The 16,067-nt window shown below is 29.7% G+C and overlaps 2 protein-coding genes across 6 annotated transcripts in view; both read right to left on the bottom strand.

The window, feature by feature from the left end:
• The window catches only part of LOC130449321 (rho GTPase-activating protein 26), a 43,795-nt gene extending 38,890 nt beyond the window's left edge, over positions 1-4,905 (bottom strand). For 2 of the 4 annotated variants that reach the window (XM_056787067.1, XM_056787069.1), the window contains exons 1-2: positions 4,748-4,905; positions 4,501-4,695 (exon numbers count right to left, since the gene is read on the bottom strand). In XM_056787067.1, coding sequence (XP_056643045.1) covers positions 4,501-4,660 — 160 coding nt within the window. In that variant the 5' untranslated portion in view covers positions 4,661-4,695; positions 4,748-4,905. Of the gene's footprint in view, positions 1-4,500 lie in introns of all 4 variants that reach the window. The other 2 variants (XM_056787068.1, XM_056787066.1) reach the window with 2 other exon arrangements.
• Positions 4,906-6,983: 2,078 nt separating this feature from the next.
• On the bottom strand, positions 6,984-16,041 carry LOC130449320 (uncharacterized). Of its 2 annotated transcripts, none has more exons than XM_056787064.1 (7): positions 15,637-16,041; positions 15,407-15,556; positions 13,725-14,052; positions 11,828-11,951; positions 10,722-11,041; positions 10,415-10,581; positions 6,984-9,918 (listed from the first exon to the last, which is right to left on the bottom strand). In XM_056787064.1, exons 2-7 carry the CDS (start codon positions 15,521-15,523, stop codon positions 9,733-9,735), a joined length of 1,242 nt encoding a protein of 413 aa, XP_056643042.1. In that variant the 5' UTR covers positions 15,524-15,556; positions 15,637-16,041; the 3' UTR covers positions 6,984-9,732. The 2 variants fall into 2 exon arrangements, with proteins under 2 accessions (XP_056643042.1, XP_056643043.1); XM_056787065.1 differs by having other exon boundaries at positions 15,661-15,841.
• Between the last annotated feature and the right edge of the window lie 26 nt (positions 16,042-16,067).

Genomic DNA, 16,067 nt, shown 5'->3' with positions numbered 1-16,067 from the left:
TACAGATACCGTTCGTCCAGAACGCGGAACGTCGGCAACAAAGCCCGTTTTTATGAATTTCTGGTACGTTCTCCACACTGTTGAATGATTTGGTAGCGGCGAATTCGAATTTTTTTTTATGAAATTCGGTAAACATACTTTCGTAATCCGCGTTCGTACGCAGATACGATCTAACAAAAAAAACTCTTTCATGAAGAGTGAACTTGTATCAGTTATTCATTCTGAAAATGCGTCTACTCGATGAGCACGTTTTATCATGACGGACACAATTGTCGGAAGCACGAACATCTTTTTCGACAGCATTGCCAGACTTATAAGCGTTGCCTGACTTGATTTTCATCATGGATATTGAAGTTGAAAAAATAGTATATTAAAATATTAATTGTTATAAGTAGGATATAATATAAAAAATAAATCGGTGCTTTCTTCATAAAATGGATATCAATCCAATTCGACTATAAAAACAACTTTCGATGTCTATAATAATGATTTTGTTAATCATATTTTTAGAAAACATGACTTATATTTGATTTCTATGATAATAATGAATTACATTTCATCAATACTCTCCATATGACCTTTAAGTAACTAAGATTCAAATGATGTACATGAATTCCATCTAAAATTGGATATAGGTTACTGCTTAGTAAAATTCTTATATGCTATAGAGTATAGACTATAGAGCTATTGTTTATTCGTACTTTTTATGTTACACCATAATCAGTTGAACGACTTAGAACATATCCTACACTTCAGTTCAAAAGTTTATTAATTTAATATAAATACCCTTTCGAATAATTTTTAATTTTAAAAGAATCGGTACGATTCTTTTTTAACTTTTCATATGATAAGGTGATGATTTGGAGGGGTTGCATGAATCTGATTGTCATAAACGTGTTTGAGAATGTTAACAGATTTACGAATAATAAATTTAAACTTCATTAAACCCGAAACATGCATAAATCTGAGTTTAAATATTTTTGTAATAAGGGGTAATTTTCAACCCCCAAAATATAAAAAGCTCGGTTCGACACATGAAAGATTTCGTAGAAGAGGGTAAGTAGAGCTTGAATTCAAATTTTCATGAAAATCGAGATCATAATAACAGATTGCTGTTTTCAAAATCCTGCTGAATATTCTTTATGTGACATTCCCTGTATTCAATTGCCATAATTTGAGAGTTATAGACACATTCTAAATATTTCCGCCGAAGTTCAAATAATCCATTAAGATTATTATTATGACCGCAATAATAATAACTTTGATGTTCCAATAAACTATTCATGTTGTTTACTGAAAGTTATAAGGATCATTCATATAAAAAACTGAATTGAGATTTTAATCCAATACCGATATTCCCAAAGTGGTCCAGGTGGACTACCAAAGGTTCACGGGAGACTCGACGGGGGTCTACGATGGACGCGACAAAAAATTGGGGTCCACAATCTTAAGCGGGGGTCCATGAAAATTTATTTGGTTACGATAGTGAAGAACTACGACGTTGGGCTATTAAATAACGATAACGTTTAACATATAGAATAGAATATTGAAACCATTGATATTGAAGCTGGAAATCTAAACTTTTCGATGGATGTGTTTATTTTTTTAATCGGCTGAATAATTGAATATAAAATTGTACATATTGTAACGTTTTTCGTATTTAGTTACACTGTTTCCATTCTTGGGGTTAATTAATAAACACTGTCTCTTACATTCTTAATTTATTTACACACTACGAGGTCTGGCTATTAAATAACGATAGATTTAGAACAAAAAGAAAAAATAATTAGACCTTCGTAGAAATTATTCAAAAGAAACAATGTAAATAAGCCGCTTGCTTTTAAAAATGGTTTGCACTCAAACATCAAACGAATTTCGCCATATGCGCCTTCACCAAATTTTAAAATTCCATTGTAGCTGAACAGGGCCGGCCTATATATATATATATATATATATATATTGTCAAATCTACCTCCAAATTTTTTTAACAGCTCGAGTGACTTTATTTTTGACTTTTATTATTTAAGCATATATATTAATCAATAAGGCGTCTTTTGCTGTGTTAAAATTAGTATCTAAAGTTTTTGGGTCATGAGTAGGTGTTTAAACAATCCAGATCATTTTTGCTGTATATGTGGAGAATATGTGTGCAAAGATTGTAAAAAAAGTTATATCAGAGTTGGTGAAAAATACCTATTTTGATTATTTTGGGATGCTCTTGGATAAGTATGAGAAATTTTGGGCTCCTGAATTGTCTTGTATTTGGTGTGTGGAATATTTAAGATAATAAAAAATTGGTATAATTTCCTTTACATATGGAACATCGATCATTTAGTGAGAACCACAAAATCATCTCGAAGAGTCTGATTTTTGTAGGGAGAACATAACGGTTCAAACACTAAAAATCAAGCTAAATGGCAGCTCCAAGTACTAGTTGTGCCCTAAACTGACCTTTCACTGCCTAAATATATATCTGAGCCCTTAGAACAAGACAATGAAGGGCCAAACTCATCACAAAATGATGCTTATCTTGAAAGTATCTCAAATGGGCCGTAATGCTTTTCTCAAAATGAGTTAGATGACCTTGTAAGATGTTTATATATTTCTAAACCTTCAGAATTGTTAGCAACAATACTGAAAAAAAATTTAATTTCCTCAGACACTAAAATAAGTTTTTATCATAAAAGAGACCAAGAATTATGGCTTACTTTTCCTAAAAAAACGGTATTAACTTTTGTTCAGATATCATAAACTACTTGATAAAAATAGGAATCAAGTGACTGGCGTTTATTTATTGACAGCTCAATACGTAGCCTAAAATGTATTCTACTAGATAATGACTATAAATATGCTAGGGTACCTATTGCCCACAGTACAAATGAAGAATATTGTAACATTTGGTTAACAGTTAGTCTCGAATGAAAAACAATGAACATAAGTGGCAAATTTGTGTTGATTTAAAAATGGTGAATATTCTCAGTCGTCAAAGTGGTTACACTAAGTATCCCTGTTTTATATGTACTTGGCAAAATACAGCTAAACTAGAGTATTAAGTAAAAAGAAAATGGCCCTTGGGAGAGAATATGGGGCAGTGAAATAAACATATGACTAAGTTAAAACTATAGGATTGAACAGTTTTCGTCTCTGTGATGTAGAATTTTCTCAGAAACAGAAAATCTGAAAATATATTGTAGAAAACCTGGGGTGCAATATAAGCATAAAAATCCATTTCCTTGTTTTTGATTTAAGAGATGTGAGCGAAGAGCATGAATCAGGACTTACATGTCAAGGAACAGCGCTACAAGGGTTTCTGAGATATGAATATGATATCTGCTATTGTTGGTCTCTGATACGTTATTTTCCCAAGTATACACATGAGAGAAGAGCATTAAAACAAAATTTTTTAGAACCCAATGATTAAATTTTTGTAGTAAAGTTTACTTCAGTAAACACACGTTTTTTCTGTTTTATACCAATATAGCTATACCAAAATCAAAAACAAGAACAAAAAATCTTCTATATATATTTTTTGAAAATATATCATATGTGGACAGTAACAGGCAATTTTTTTTTTCTGCAACAGATGTACTGTAAAAGTGGTATCAATAAAGATCCCAGAAATTCAAACTTAATTAAGCTCTTCATTATCAGGAACATCAGATATTAAGTTTCTACCCTATGTAGGTGATACTGTTCTGATGAGAGAGATTGATTAATAAACACAAAGAAATGATAGAAAATACCATAAACAAAAAAAAGGTATAGGTGATTGGGATGATAGAAAAAAAGATAGCTGATTAAATGAAAAGAAAATAGACTTGCTGTTATACTTCTAAATACAATTTGACAAAATATATAATTAACATTATTTGTATAATACCTATTTATTTTCACATGATTTATTATTCAATTAAATAATTAGTTTCTGTTCCATTGACTGAAATTGCAATTCTATATTTAAAAAGTAATGAAATAGTAAAAGTCTGATATAATTATACTAATATATCTCAACTTATTTTGGAGGCACAAGATAATGTTATGTAAACCTTTTAATTGTACTATTCTGTGCACCAAGGTTAAATAAATCAAGTTGCAAAGTATAAATCATAATTATTATGATTACAATTGTGACTGAAAAACTTTGAAGACATTATAAAACAAGAACTATTTGATTATCTATTTTATTATTATCAATATTGCAAAGCCATATATTACAATTATGTTCTAATCTATTCAAATGTTACTTGTACCTAATAAATTTAATTAACGTTAATCTCTTCAATCTTAACATTGATATTTAAGTATTAAAGTCTAAATAATTTTAGCTAAACAACCAATCCCTAGCTGTGTATTTAACAATAAGTTTAAAAACTTATAGGTAAATGAACTAAATTATATTATATAATAATAAAAATGTTTAAATAATGCATAAGCCCTGATTTAAATAGGATTTCACATGTGAAATTTAAACAAAACATTAAAAAAGTGATTTCTACATACGTTTCGCTGATGTCAAAAGGTCTTTAACTTCTTTTATAATCCTTTTGATATGTTGATTAGTTTTTTCAAGCTCCCTTTCATGTTTATGAAGATTTTCTCTAAAATAAGGACTGTCACTCAAACATTCAGTGAACTCCAAAGGAGGTAGAACGACCCCCATATTGTTTTTTCAAAATCACTCAACATTCATAGAATCTAGAAAGATATCCGTCGTTAGATACAGTCAAATATCGAACAACGCACATACGATCAAATAAATATATAACAAATAAATCATTAATACGCTCGTATTCCCGTAAAACTTTTCGACAACACCTTAATTACCACACTGATATAGAAAAATCACAATAACAACCTGTTGGAATAATTTATCTTATACATATAACTTACTACGCTTGCGTTATCAATTTCTTTTTAATGACATATGATATTTTGTAGATACCACAAGTGTCGATTGTCAAGTTATGATCGATATATGGTTTTTAATAATCGATTATTACTATCGAACTCGACATAAGCACCGATTTTATACTAATCGGAAATATAATGAATGATTGCTTATGCTGTATATATCCATTTTTGCTTATTGTGCCGTATTTTCTAATCAAATTTAGTTGTTACCATAACTACTTATCAGATTACGAGATATAAGTTTCTCCGGCTTACGACCGTTCTACTAGTACACATTTATTTGTTTTTTAATTCTATTTCTATGAGATGCCGTTTCTACAGATACGTCTACCCAAGATGCATATTTTTTTGTCTGTAGAACGTGTTTGGTATGCGAGGGCAATATTGAACAATTAAGTTTAATTCTTGGTCATTTACATATTTCAGCTCGATATTCATGTTGTTAGTACAATAATACTATGTAATTTGACAAGAGAATAAGATAACGGAGATATTCCGAATATTAAAGTTATTTATAGTACAGGAATATTATAGTTAAATATGACTTATCTTGAAAGGATAATTCCCATTTTATTCCTACCATTGAAGTACTTACTGGAATAACATTTTATCTGATTATATTGTACTTAGGATGTTAGATAACACAATTCTAGAATCCACGGTAAATAAATTGAACATTTTTATTATAATTTTAGAAAGAGTTGAATAAAATGAATATTATATACAGGGTGCTTCTTATAAGAGCTGACACACTGAGGTAGTATAGGGGAACCCAAAATATACCTTATACCTTTATACCAAGTTGCATCCCCGAGGAGATCTAGTAAGAAGAGCCCAAAATGTTAATTTGTTTGTGACCCTTAAACTTAAAAATATCAAAATGAGTAGGTACATTGTATCAAACTGTTAAGGGCATTAAGTAACGGTAAGTAGGTGATCGAATCATTCTGTGGGGGTTATTTAGAGGTGACCTTAACTTATTTTGATACCATGGATAATTTTGTTCTAAAACTTTTTTCACTATATCATTTTTCATAAAACTGTGTCATTTTCAAGGAAAAATCGAACAACCAAAGACATTGTTAATGTTATTTTAAAAAGTCTAGAGTCTAGGCTATGAATATATACATCATATTGGACAATTTGCAATTCAGTTCATTTAATAATTAAATTGTCATAATGAATGGAAAATTTTGATTTAGCGAACAAGTGGATATGTTAATGGTCTAAGGTTTTTGTGAAGGAAACTGTAGAAAAACAATGGAGGAGGTTCCCTAATTGAGTTGTCCTTCGCAAAGAAACATTTTCTAATTAGCTCCGGTGAGCAGAGAGGCCAATCTTGACAACAATTATTTTCTCGTCCAATTCACTTATTAGGATATTGGCGACTTGAAAAGTCTCTTACATTGACATTAAAATGAGATGGTGCAATTATTATGAAAAAACCAATGTTCCAATTTCAATCATAATGGCAAATTGTCAAATAATTTCGGGAAATAATTTTGAATAAACTCTAAATAAGTTCAGCAAGTTAACCGGTTTAGTGAAATAACTGGTCAAATCAAACAACGATAAGAGGACATCTCTTAACTTATAACTCGAGTAGAAGTAGTTCACCTATCAACTGATTGTTTTTTTATGTAGTATTCAACTCAAATGTTTCTTTATGACAAATTTCTAACCATTAAAAACAATCCCTTATCGCAATAAAATATGATTTAATTTATAGAATTAAAAATATCACTAATGTTAAATCGATATTTTGTGTAGTGCTTGATTTGTAAATGATTATTTTGCATATTTTCATACCTTAAAAACTATCCCTCGAATATTTTAATATAATTTTTTCATATATTTAATGAAACGTATTGTATTTTTGTGTTAATTTTGTAGCTGAAGAGTACAAAAACGCACATTGTTGCATTTTAAAACCAATAAAATGTAATTCCCCCCCAAAATAGAAACAATTATTAGGTCTGGAAATAGGAACTACATGTAGGAAGGTTTTGCTAATAGGAAAGTTTCTGGTGTCAACAATTAGTGAGAGAAATGGATAAGAAAAAAAATCTGAAATTAATTTAAACAATTTAATTATTAGAAAAATTGAATCATATATAAAAAAGATAGATAAACTTCCAAATACATGTACAGCAAGACAAACTACATAATATTTATCAGTTTCTATTAGTCAAAAATAATATTAAACAAAAAACAAATTAAATAAAATATAGATAGTGGAAGACCGGGTAATAGTGGCCACAAACACATCTCCAAAAGTACAACTAATAGAAGCGTTTTAACAGTTCTCCCCGCGGTGCTGTCGCTACGCACACGCTGCGCGGGGATGCCAGATCTCACGATATTTGTCCTTGTTTTCACGATTTTTTGATTTCTCCAGGACGGTCTTTTCGATACTTGGTTGATAGCAAGTACTGTTACCAGAACCGTGCACAGCCGGTGATTGCGCATAAAATATCTATAACCGTTCTACGAAAGGTCCAGACTAGTAGGATGGATCAAATCTGTATTATATATAGATCATCAATTGTGTATTCATTTAATATAATAGCTGTGCCGTCACCTATGTACGAGGCAATTAACAATGAATTGGCTCAACAGGCATGAGGGGATGAGGCCAGTGTTTGTATCATAACAGATGAGGACCCCAACCTAGCAGTTTTGTGAACATATAGAATAAATACGTGTAGTGTAATAATATCAAATTAGTTTTATTTAAAAACGCTCGGATCCTGATATCATACACAAACCTATTATATTCACAATAATCAAACATCACTGACATAAATAATGTCGTACGACAACCTATAAGGTATAGATAATGTGAACGATATAATGAGGTTATTTGAAAAACAATTCAGCTTGTTCTAATGTAAAAAAAATTGCAGCAAATACTGACTGAATCATTCTATTGAATCGGGACACTATTATGTATCGTAATAAACGCCACATGAACGTATGTTCAATCATCCTTGAAGACCAGGCTTTGGCTGCTCAACATGATTTACTTTTCATGCAAAAATTAATTCGATACAAATCAGTAAATTCGACAAAATGTGAGTTTTTTGTGCGGCCTTTATAAAAGATGTTAATTAATATATATGATGACAATTTGATATATATAATTGAGTTGGTATGTATGTTAAGTTCCAGTAAACTACTTTTGGTAATAGCCAATTGTATGTTTCAAAAGTTAGAACGGCAACCAGTACAAAGTGGTAATACGCATTAAGAAAGAGTTTTAGGAGAAAGAGGAAATTGAAGAAGATTCTTTCCAGTGGTGATATTGCTAAAAATAGTTACTAAGAAGATTTCCAATCCCAATATCCCAAAAGTATTTCAAAGTAGTCGAACCTATTTACTGGCTTCCTTACAGCATCTTCAGCAAACAGCTGATTTGAATAATTCTAATAGAAGCTGAGAGAAGGATGATGCCTAGATCTACTCTACTAAATAGCATAGTATTAGAGTTCATCGAGCACTGGAACTAGAAGGCAAACTTTACATGAGAACAGTTCTGAAACAGAGACACAATAGACATTGAAGTTGCAGTGCAATGTAACCACTAATAAGTGATGTAATAATATGTGAGAAAAAGATGACATGAAGTATATTCATAACATTGTATTTTAATTATCTGAGTTATAATATATTAGTTTTAAGATGAATTAAAGTCTAAATCAATGTTTGATACCATTCTAAAAATTCTGTAACCACCAAATCAATTAATTGTAGAACCCATAAATTTAGACCAAGGTCGAAGCCTTCAAAAGTGGTAAAAGTGAAAAAAAAATAGTAGTAGAGTGAAACTCATTGGAAAAGAAGGGGTATATGATAAAAATGGAAGGAAAAATAAATTGCTGGTGATATGAGTTCGGGAAGTGGGAGGGGTGAGTTTTAAAAGGTAAAAAATGGTTTATCTCCATTTTCGGCAAAACTACAAGTCCTATAGAAAAAAGTTATATGGCAAAGTTGTAGGTAATAGAAAGATTTACAACTTTTGTATTCACAATATTTTCACATAACCTCAAAATTTATGAGAAAAGTTCAAATAAATTCGAGTTGTTGGTTTTTTATTTTTATCTTTTTCAAAATATATTTTTTTTCTACGAAACTTTGTGAAAACTCACCATTTTATGTCCCAAATGCACTATTTGATTTAAAATATTCATTTTTTTTACCTTATTTTGAGTTAATCTCAATTGAATTGAAAATTGAACATTTTCTATAGTAACGTATATTGTTTTCAAACCATCAGAAAGTAGTAATTTCAACGAACAAAAAGCACACCTACTTTTTGAAAAAAGCTGAATTTTCGATTAAAAATTAGGGTGCTTTCTTAATAATAAGTCAAAATAAGGTAAAAAAAATGAATATTTTAAATCAAATAGTGCATTTGGGACATAAACATTTTTGCCAAATTTCGTAAAAAAATATATTTTTTGAAAAAGAAAAATAAAAAACCAAAAACTTGGTTATTTGAATTATTCACATAAATTTTGAGGTTATGTGAAAAAATTGTAAATACAAAAGTTATAGATCTTTCTTTTACCTACCAATTTGCCATTTAATTTTTTTCCATAGGATTTTTAGTTTTGCTGGAAACCTTTTTTTACCCTTAAAAACTCACCTCTCGTATTTCCTGAGCTCAGATCGCTCGTAATGTATTTTTCTTTCCATTTTTATCATATTCCACTTCTTTTCCAATGGATTTAATGCTACTGTTATTTTTTTTGGTTTCAAAAATTTTCGAGCCTAGTCTAATTGTACAATTTGTAACAAAGATGGCACAAAATTGAAATATTAATATACATTTGGTAAAAATCCTGATATTTCATGTATATTTACTCGAGAAGATACATAATATCTTCTTTCATTTTGCATCTCTTTCACGTCTATACAAATAATAGGATGCTTGCCTATTATCAATTTCTGTCCGTAATCCCTTATATCGAAATGCTTCCATCTGGAAACATGGTAAATATAAACCTGAAAAACAAACATATAAAATTAATAATAATGAAAGAGTTATCGGATGGAATGTTCTGAATCATTTTATTTATGAATTATGATAACCTAAACTAGCACTTTTTGTTTATTTCTCAAATCCTTTTCTATAGTGTGATCAGACACCATTTACGAATGTCGTCTTAAAATATTCAAAACCACAAAGTATGGAATATCCTGTTTCATTACATTTTTCATTGCTACATGGAAAATTAGGTCAACTGTGATTTAGGTTCCATAGTTCCCAAGAAAACTTGGTCGAAAATAATAAGAAAACTTCATTCATACCGAGTTTTCTTTTATTTTAAAAAAAGGATTCCTTTTGTTTGTTTTACAAAAAATTAGGTCTTGCATTTATCGATTGAGGCAGTACGAAGTCTGCCGGGTCAGTTAGTTATAGAAACTTATAGAAACCTATTGTAATATGGAACTGAGTGGTGATAATTGAATCATCAACAGATCAGAAATTTAGACTTACTATTCCGACGTCCATTCCTAGAAGAAGAGTGTTGCCGTACAAATAAATATAAGTTATATAACATTTGAAAATTTCCCAAGTGCTGAAAAGTTTTTTACTGCATTTATTTTTCTCGCCCAGCAAAAAGAATTCGATTAAATCACATTTAACATCATCTTCACTTCTATCTAAAACAATAATTAGATAATTACAGACTATTTCGTTTATTATCACATACATAGATAACAACTTGGAAGGGATGAAACTAATTTTGTTCATTGATAAATGCGTCAAGGGAAGAGCAAATTAGTAGTAAAAAATCACTTACATAAACTTACGATAACATCATTCCTTAATATTTGCGTATTTTGACTATCTACATGAGGAAAATTAAAAGATATACTAGTTTTTTTCTTCATTATATCCATAGTAGATCCTTCAATACTTCCGTATTCAATAACTTTAACTTCGTTATTAATTAAAAAGGTGCAGACGCCTTCCCACATATTCATGCACGATATACAGGTCGGGGAATATATTCTTGAAAACCAAATATCACACAACTCTCTGCCTCCACTGACATTCACCAATTTGGTTATCGTAATTCTACCTCCGAATCTTTCGTAGCATATGAAGTTTTTGTAAACGCTAAAAAATACGACGTTTTTACAAAGGGTAGTTTTTTATGTCCAATTCTTGAAATCTTTTTCATTTTTATCTATCTTTTGTACATTATAGCATAGTTATTATTGTAATGGTCTTTATACATAGTCCGGAAGACAGCGTTGAAAATGACAATCATTTCAGGATGCTTTATTCATAGTTGTATTGAATGATTATTAGATGAAATCTCGCATCTCGCGATATGGAAGTCGGCACGCTCAAGGAAGGTAGATAGGCGAGGTAGAAATTTTTATTCATGTAAGAATTCAATTATCCAAAACTGTTATCAGGTCGCTCAAAAATTGTACCAGGGACTGCTTACATATTTAATACAAAAAATTACTACAATAGTCAGCAGCCTAGATAATGGTGGATTCCACGTCAGCCGGCTGGATAGACCTTATGTAAAAGTAATTATATTCGATTTATTTCTGGCCGCATGAATTTAATATAAATCACTTTTTATGTCAAATAATATATAAAACCAATCAGCAATTTGTTGCTCGGTGGTAAGGTCGTCAGCAGGGCGGTAACAACGTCTATTGGTCATTGAAGGTCAATTCAATGAAATGTTTAGCTGAAAAGGAATCCACCCTTAAATCTTCTGCTGACCCTTTTATTTATTTATAGTATATATTTGGGTTTTTTCATTAAAATTCCAATGGGTTACCAATAACATTAGAGAGGACGGTGAATATTGATTCTGTGAATAATTAAGATATTAAATCATAAATTTGTAATACATTTTAGTATCTAATAAAGAATATTCACCTATGAGATTTTACGTCTAGGATTTCCAGATAATTTGAGGAAAAACCATCATAACAAAATATTTTAAGTCCAGATTGATGTGAAAAAAGTAAACATATATCAATTCCGCTATCATTAAATTCACCTGTAATTTAAAATATTTCTTTAAAAATTATATCAATTTAGATATTTACCAGGGCACATATAGAGCAAATCCAAGATATATCATTACAAGTCTAAATTAAATTAAGATGAGTCTTTCCTATAACAAAATTCCCCCAGACCACCCCATTCCGATATATCACCCTTAAATGGTGGACTGCAATTGAATTTTTATTTTTATTTAGTACTGGTATTAAATTAATTATACTAATACAATTGCTAACATTTCTGTATACAAAGTACAATTCAATTTCATACAGTCTTCCTGTATGTACACCTGTATATCCGCCTTACCCTCTATATTTATCACCAATAGACTTCTGCTCTTAATAAAAAAACAATTTGCTAAAAGGGAATTGTTTTAAAACCATTCCAAACACAGAGCCTTCCAGAAATGAATCCAATCATGGATTTTATTATGAGGATAAGTGCATTGCAACTTCAAATAATATTAATTCAAATCTCATGTTTGTTTTCGATAAAATTAATAACTGGATATAATCGCTTCTCATTTCTGTTCATTTCGTACTGTTCTGTGTTGTCTGGTATTGGGTTAACATAGCAATGCAATTTTTAAATTTCTATATACAAAGTACCATTCCATTCAATTTCATGCAGATTCCTTATTTAATCAATTGCAAAAGTAACAAATAGAGCAATGTAAACAAATTAAATGACAACTCCATTTACCAATCCAGTAGTAGAAAAAAAAAATCAAAAATTGACAAAACCAGTAGATTTAGATTAGGAGTTACATTGTACTGCAGCCTGAAGGTTTATTATTCATTTTCTTCTTTTTTCTAAAATTTTCTTACCATAAACATGTACATGTATGCTTTTAAAGACAAAACAATTTAGAACTAGGTGAAAGTTCTTCTCCTCCCCACAAATCTAACCCCCTTAGGTTTTACTGCAGTAAACTAGCTAACCATCAGATTTTCTCTGAGGTGGCATAATCCTGCAAGGAGCTGTAACATTGATTTAAAAACCAAATAATATTTGCATCTAGAAGTGTCAAGTTCTTGATTAAGTTATCCGTCCCGAAAATGCAACTCAATAGGACTTCTCTTTTGGTGTCCTCCTTTTACCGAAATTCTTTGTTTAGAAAGATTTTCTACACCACAGAAATGTTCTGGGCTAAAGATTTGGGAGCCCAGTTCTTGGAATAGTGTCATATTAAACCCGAAACAGAGTATTTTAATGAAAAGAATGGATTCTAGTAAAGTATTCACAATTGTCCATTTACTGAATACATGTACCTGATTTTAATTAATATCCACTGTTTGTTTTTACTTTTTCTTGACTAGCCACTTCCATTTTTCCTAAATTTGATCACAGTATTCACTAAAGTAAGTATACCTGATTTCAGCTGATTGATATGGTTTGAAAAAAATTCAAGTATTGAATAATTTTTGTGCTCACATCTTAAAGTTCAATACTAGTTATAGTTTACAAGGTAGTTCATTATTTAATGAATGAGATATGCCTTGAAATTCTCCTTAGTGAGTTTAGTAAAAACAATATATATGGTGATCACGCCTAAATTATTTTAAAGATGGTTAATGTTTTATCTCAAGAATATAAGTGCCAACATTTTTTATAAAGTTGAATATTCTTCAAGCAATGCAGTATGTTGTGTTATTAATTGCTAACAAAAAATAAAAACTGGAGCAAATAAATAGCCCTACTACCCAATGTGGAAATTTAACAAAATTGCCCAAGTAAATATCTACTGCTTCTATTAAATGTACATTACTTTCAATAAAATTGAGACTGTTTATTCTTACTGCTGAAAGACGCTCGAAGAAAACCATTTTCCATTGACTAGTATAAATCTTGAGACGACCATCTTCAGTACCAAGTGCTATAAAATCTTTGGAAACAGCAATGCAAGATATTTTGGGAACATCAGCAGGACTTAGGATAATGTCACAAACTACTCTATCCAGATTTTCAAACGAAGTCCAGTTGATGTATATATTTAACCACTTATTAAAATCATCTTCTCTGTATTGCTGTAAGTATTCTAGAAGTTGATTATTGGGAATTTCTTCTTTGCAACAGCACTCCCAAATTTTCGTTTTCTAAAATAATTAGCTGAACCTGACATATTGATATTATGAAAAAATTTAAAATTATATATCTATTCTTAGTGTAATCTGATAATAGACAAACTGTATATATATAAAAAGTTTTTATACTGCTTGAGAAAATTTAACATCAAAATATATAAGATGTTTAGAACAAAATCGTGCAGAAAAACTGTGGGATTTTAAAGAACAGATATTTTATGTCTGCATTCTATTATTGCTATAGCAGTTACCTGGAAACACTAATCTCAAAAATAGAGGACAGTCTTTTATAAAATTGTACAGGAGTACTATCTCAAATGATTTTCATTAGGAATGGCCTCCATATAGTATATAATTCGTTAAAATCCTTCCAATAATTTATACCCAATATCATCAGAAACAATGGTCATCCTATAGGTCAGATTTGACACCAATGAAACAATTTTTTGATATTTTGTGAGATGCGCAAGTGGGATTTGGGATTGGAGTATATAGTTGTCATTATTGAGGGGAAAATGAGAATATTTCTGAAATATTTATCCTTATTATTTAACAATATTCACTTCTGCCCAAGAAATAAGAAATATATCAGTAAATCATGATATCACATAAATAAATATGTATCTTTCTCGATATTTCTTAATTGAATTAGCTCATCAACTTTGACAGTTTGTTACAAAATGTGCTTAAAGTTCTTCAGCAGTTGAAATTTGAACTCTCTGAAAACTTTTTGTAGTCATGATAGAGGCAGAAAATTCTACTTAGTAAAAGCTATTCAACCCTCTGAATAATATCAATAGTTATGACCATATTTCCTCAGTTTCTTATTTGTAAATATTATTTTTTCACTAATATCACTTTTTTTATAAATAACTAATAAATTGTATTATATTCTATATCAGTATGATTACAAACCCTGCTTTCCAATATAAAGTACTTTTTGGACAAAAAATCGGGTTGGTGTCCTGCTTTAGTATTTCAAAATTATGGTCATCTTAAATTTGAGAAATATCTTTCTTAAAATATTAAGAATTTTGATGAAGTTCAGTAGACAAAGGAAATACTTATATTATTAAAATTACTAATTTGATTTGTTAATTTTTGTTAATTGCTTTCTTAATTATAAAAATAATTCAACTTATTTTAGATGCTCCTGTTGGTAGTTCAGAGTGATATATAAAAATATTAGAATAAAACAGAGGATAAAGATACAAATACAGAGAAGTTTACAATGGAACAACAGATAATTTCATAGTAGTTACCACATGAATCAGCAAAATAATCCTAAATTTGAAATTATTATAACCCCTACACTGCTGCACTTTGGTGGATGTTGAAGGAGAATCCAAACATTTTTTAAACTTACCTGGGAAATACGATCAACTATACATTTCCAATCTTCATCAACTTTTCTAGCATTTAATAATGTAGTTCCATTACATTGTCTTAATATTTTTTCTATGATTTCAACTGGAAAAATCATTTTAATTCCAAAACCTTTTGTTGGTTGAATAAACTGAAATAAAACGATTGTGACTACGTTTCTTGTCTTGAAGTTATTTATAAACATCAATCCTTTCTTCATTGTTTACTTACAAATTGAACTTTTAGTGTTTCTACCTTTTGATCATGGTGAAAAATCGGCAAAATACATAATAGGGTTTGAAGGAGATTTATTTTAAATTTGTTTTCTTCTTGATAATGTTATTAGTTCAAAAAGTGTACAATGTAGTGTTGCACCAGTGGCCACAATGCAACAGCATAGATAAAAAATAGTGTAATAGTTTATCAATGACCAAAAAAATTACTGTCAAAGACTAAAATTAAAGCCACTCGCTCATTCAGGGCGATATAGTTATATGAAATCAATTATATATGAATTCATTAATTTTTTTCTCATATTTCCGGTATTTTTATCTATTACCGAAAGCTTTTAACATAATTAATATTTAGATATTTTAGATTATTGTGTACGACTTGCAATTTGATTTCACTCATATTATTATTATTTTTCAAAGAAGTTACGA

The sequence above is a fragment of the Diorhabda sublineata genome, chromosome 10, assembly GCF_026230105.1.
Source record: "Diorhabda sublineata isolate icDioSubl1.1 chromosome 10, icDioSubl1.1, whole genome shotgun sequence".
NCBI lineage: Eukaryota > Metazoa > Arthropoda > Insecta > Coleoptera > Chrysomelidae > Diorhabda > Diorhabda sublineata.
This window is presented reverse-complemented; position numbering and strand designations above follow the sequence as displayed.

Coding starts and splice junctions, on each gene's coding strand:
- LOC130449320 (XM_056787064.1), bottom strand. CDS start 15,523: ATGATTTTTCCAGTTGAAATCATAGAAAAAATATTAAGACAATGTAAT. Junction 14,053..15,406: donor TAGTTGATCGTATTTCCCAG/GTAAGTTTAAAA, acceptor TAATTATTTTAG/AAAACGAAAATTTGGGAGTG. Junction 10,582..10,721: donor TGATGTTATCGTAAGTTTAT/GTAAGTGATTTT, acceptor TTATTGTTTTAG/ATAGAAGTGAAGATGATGTT.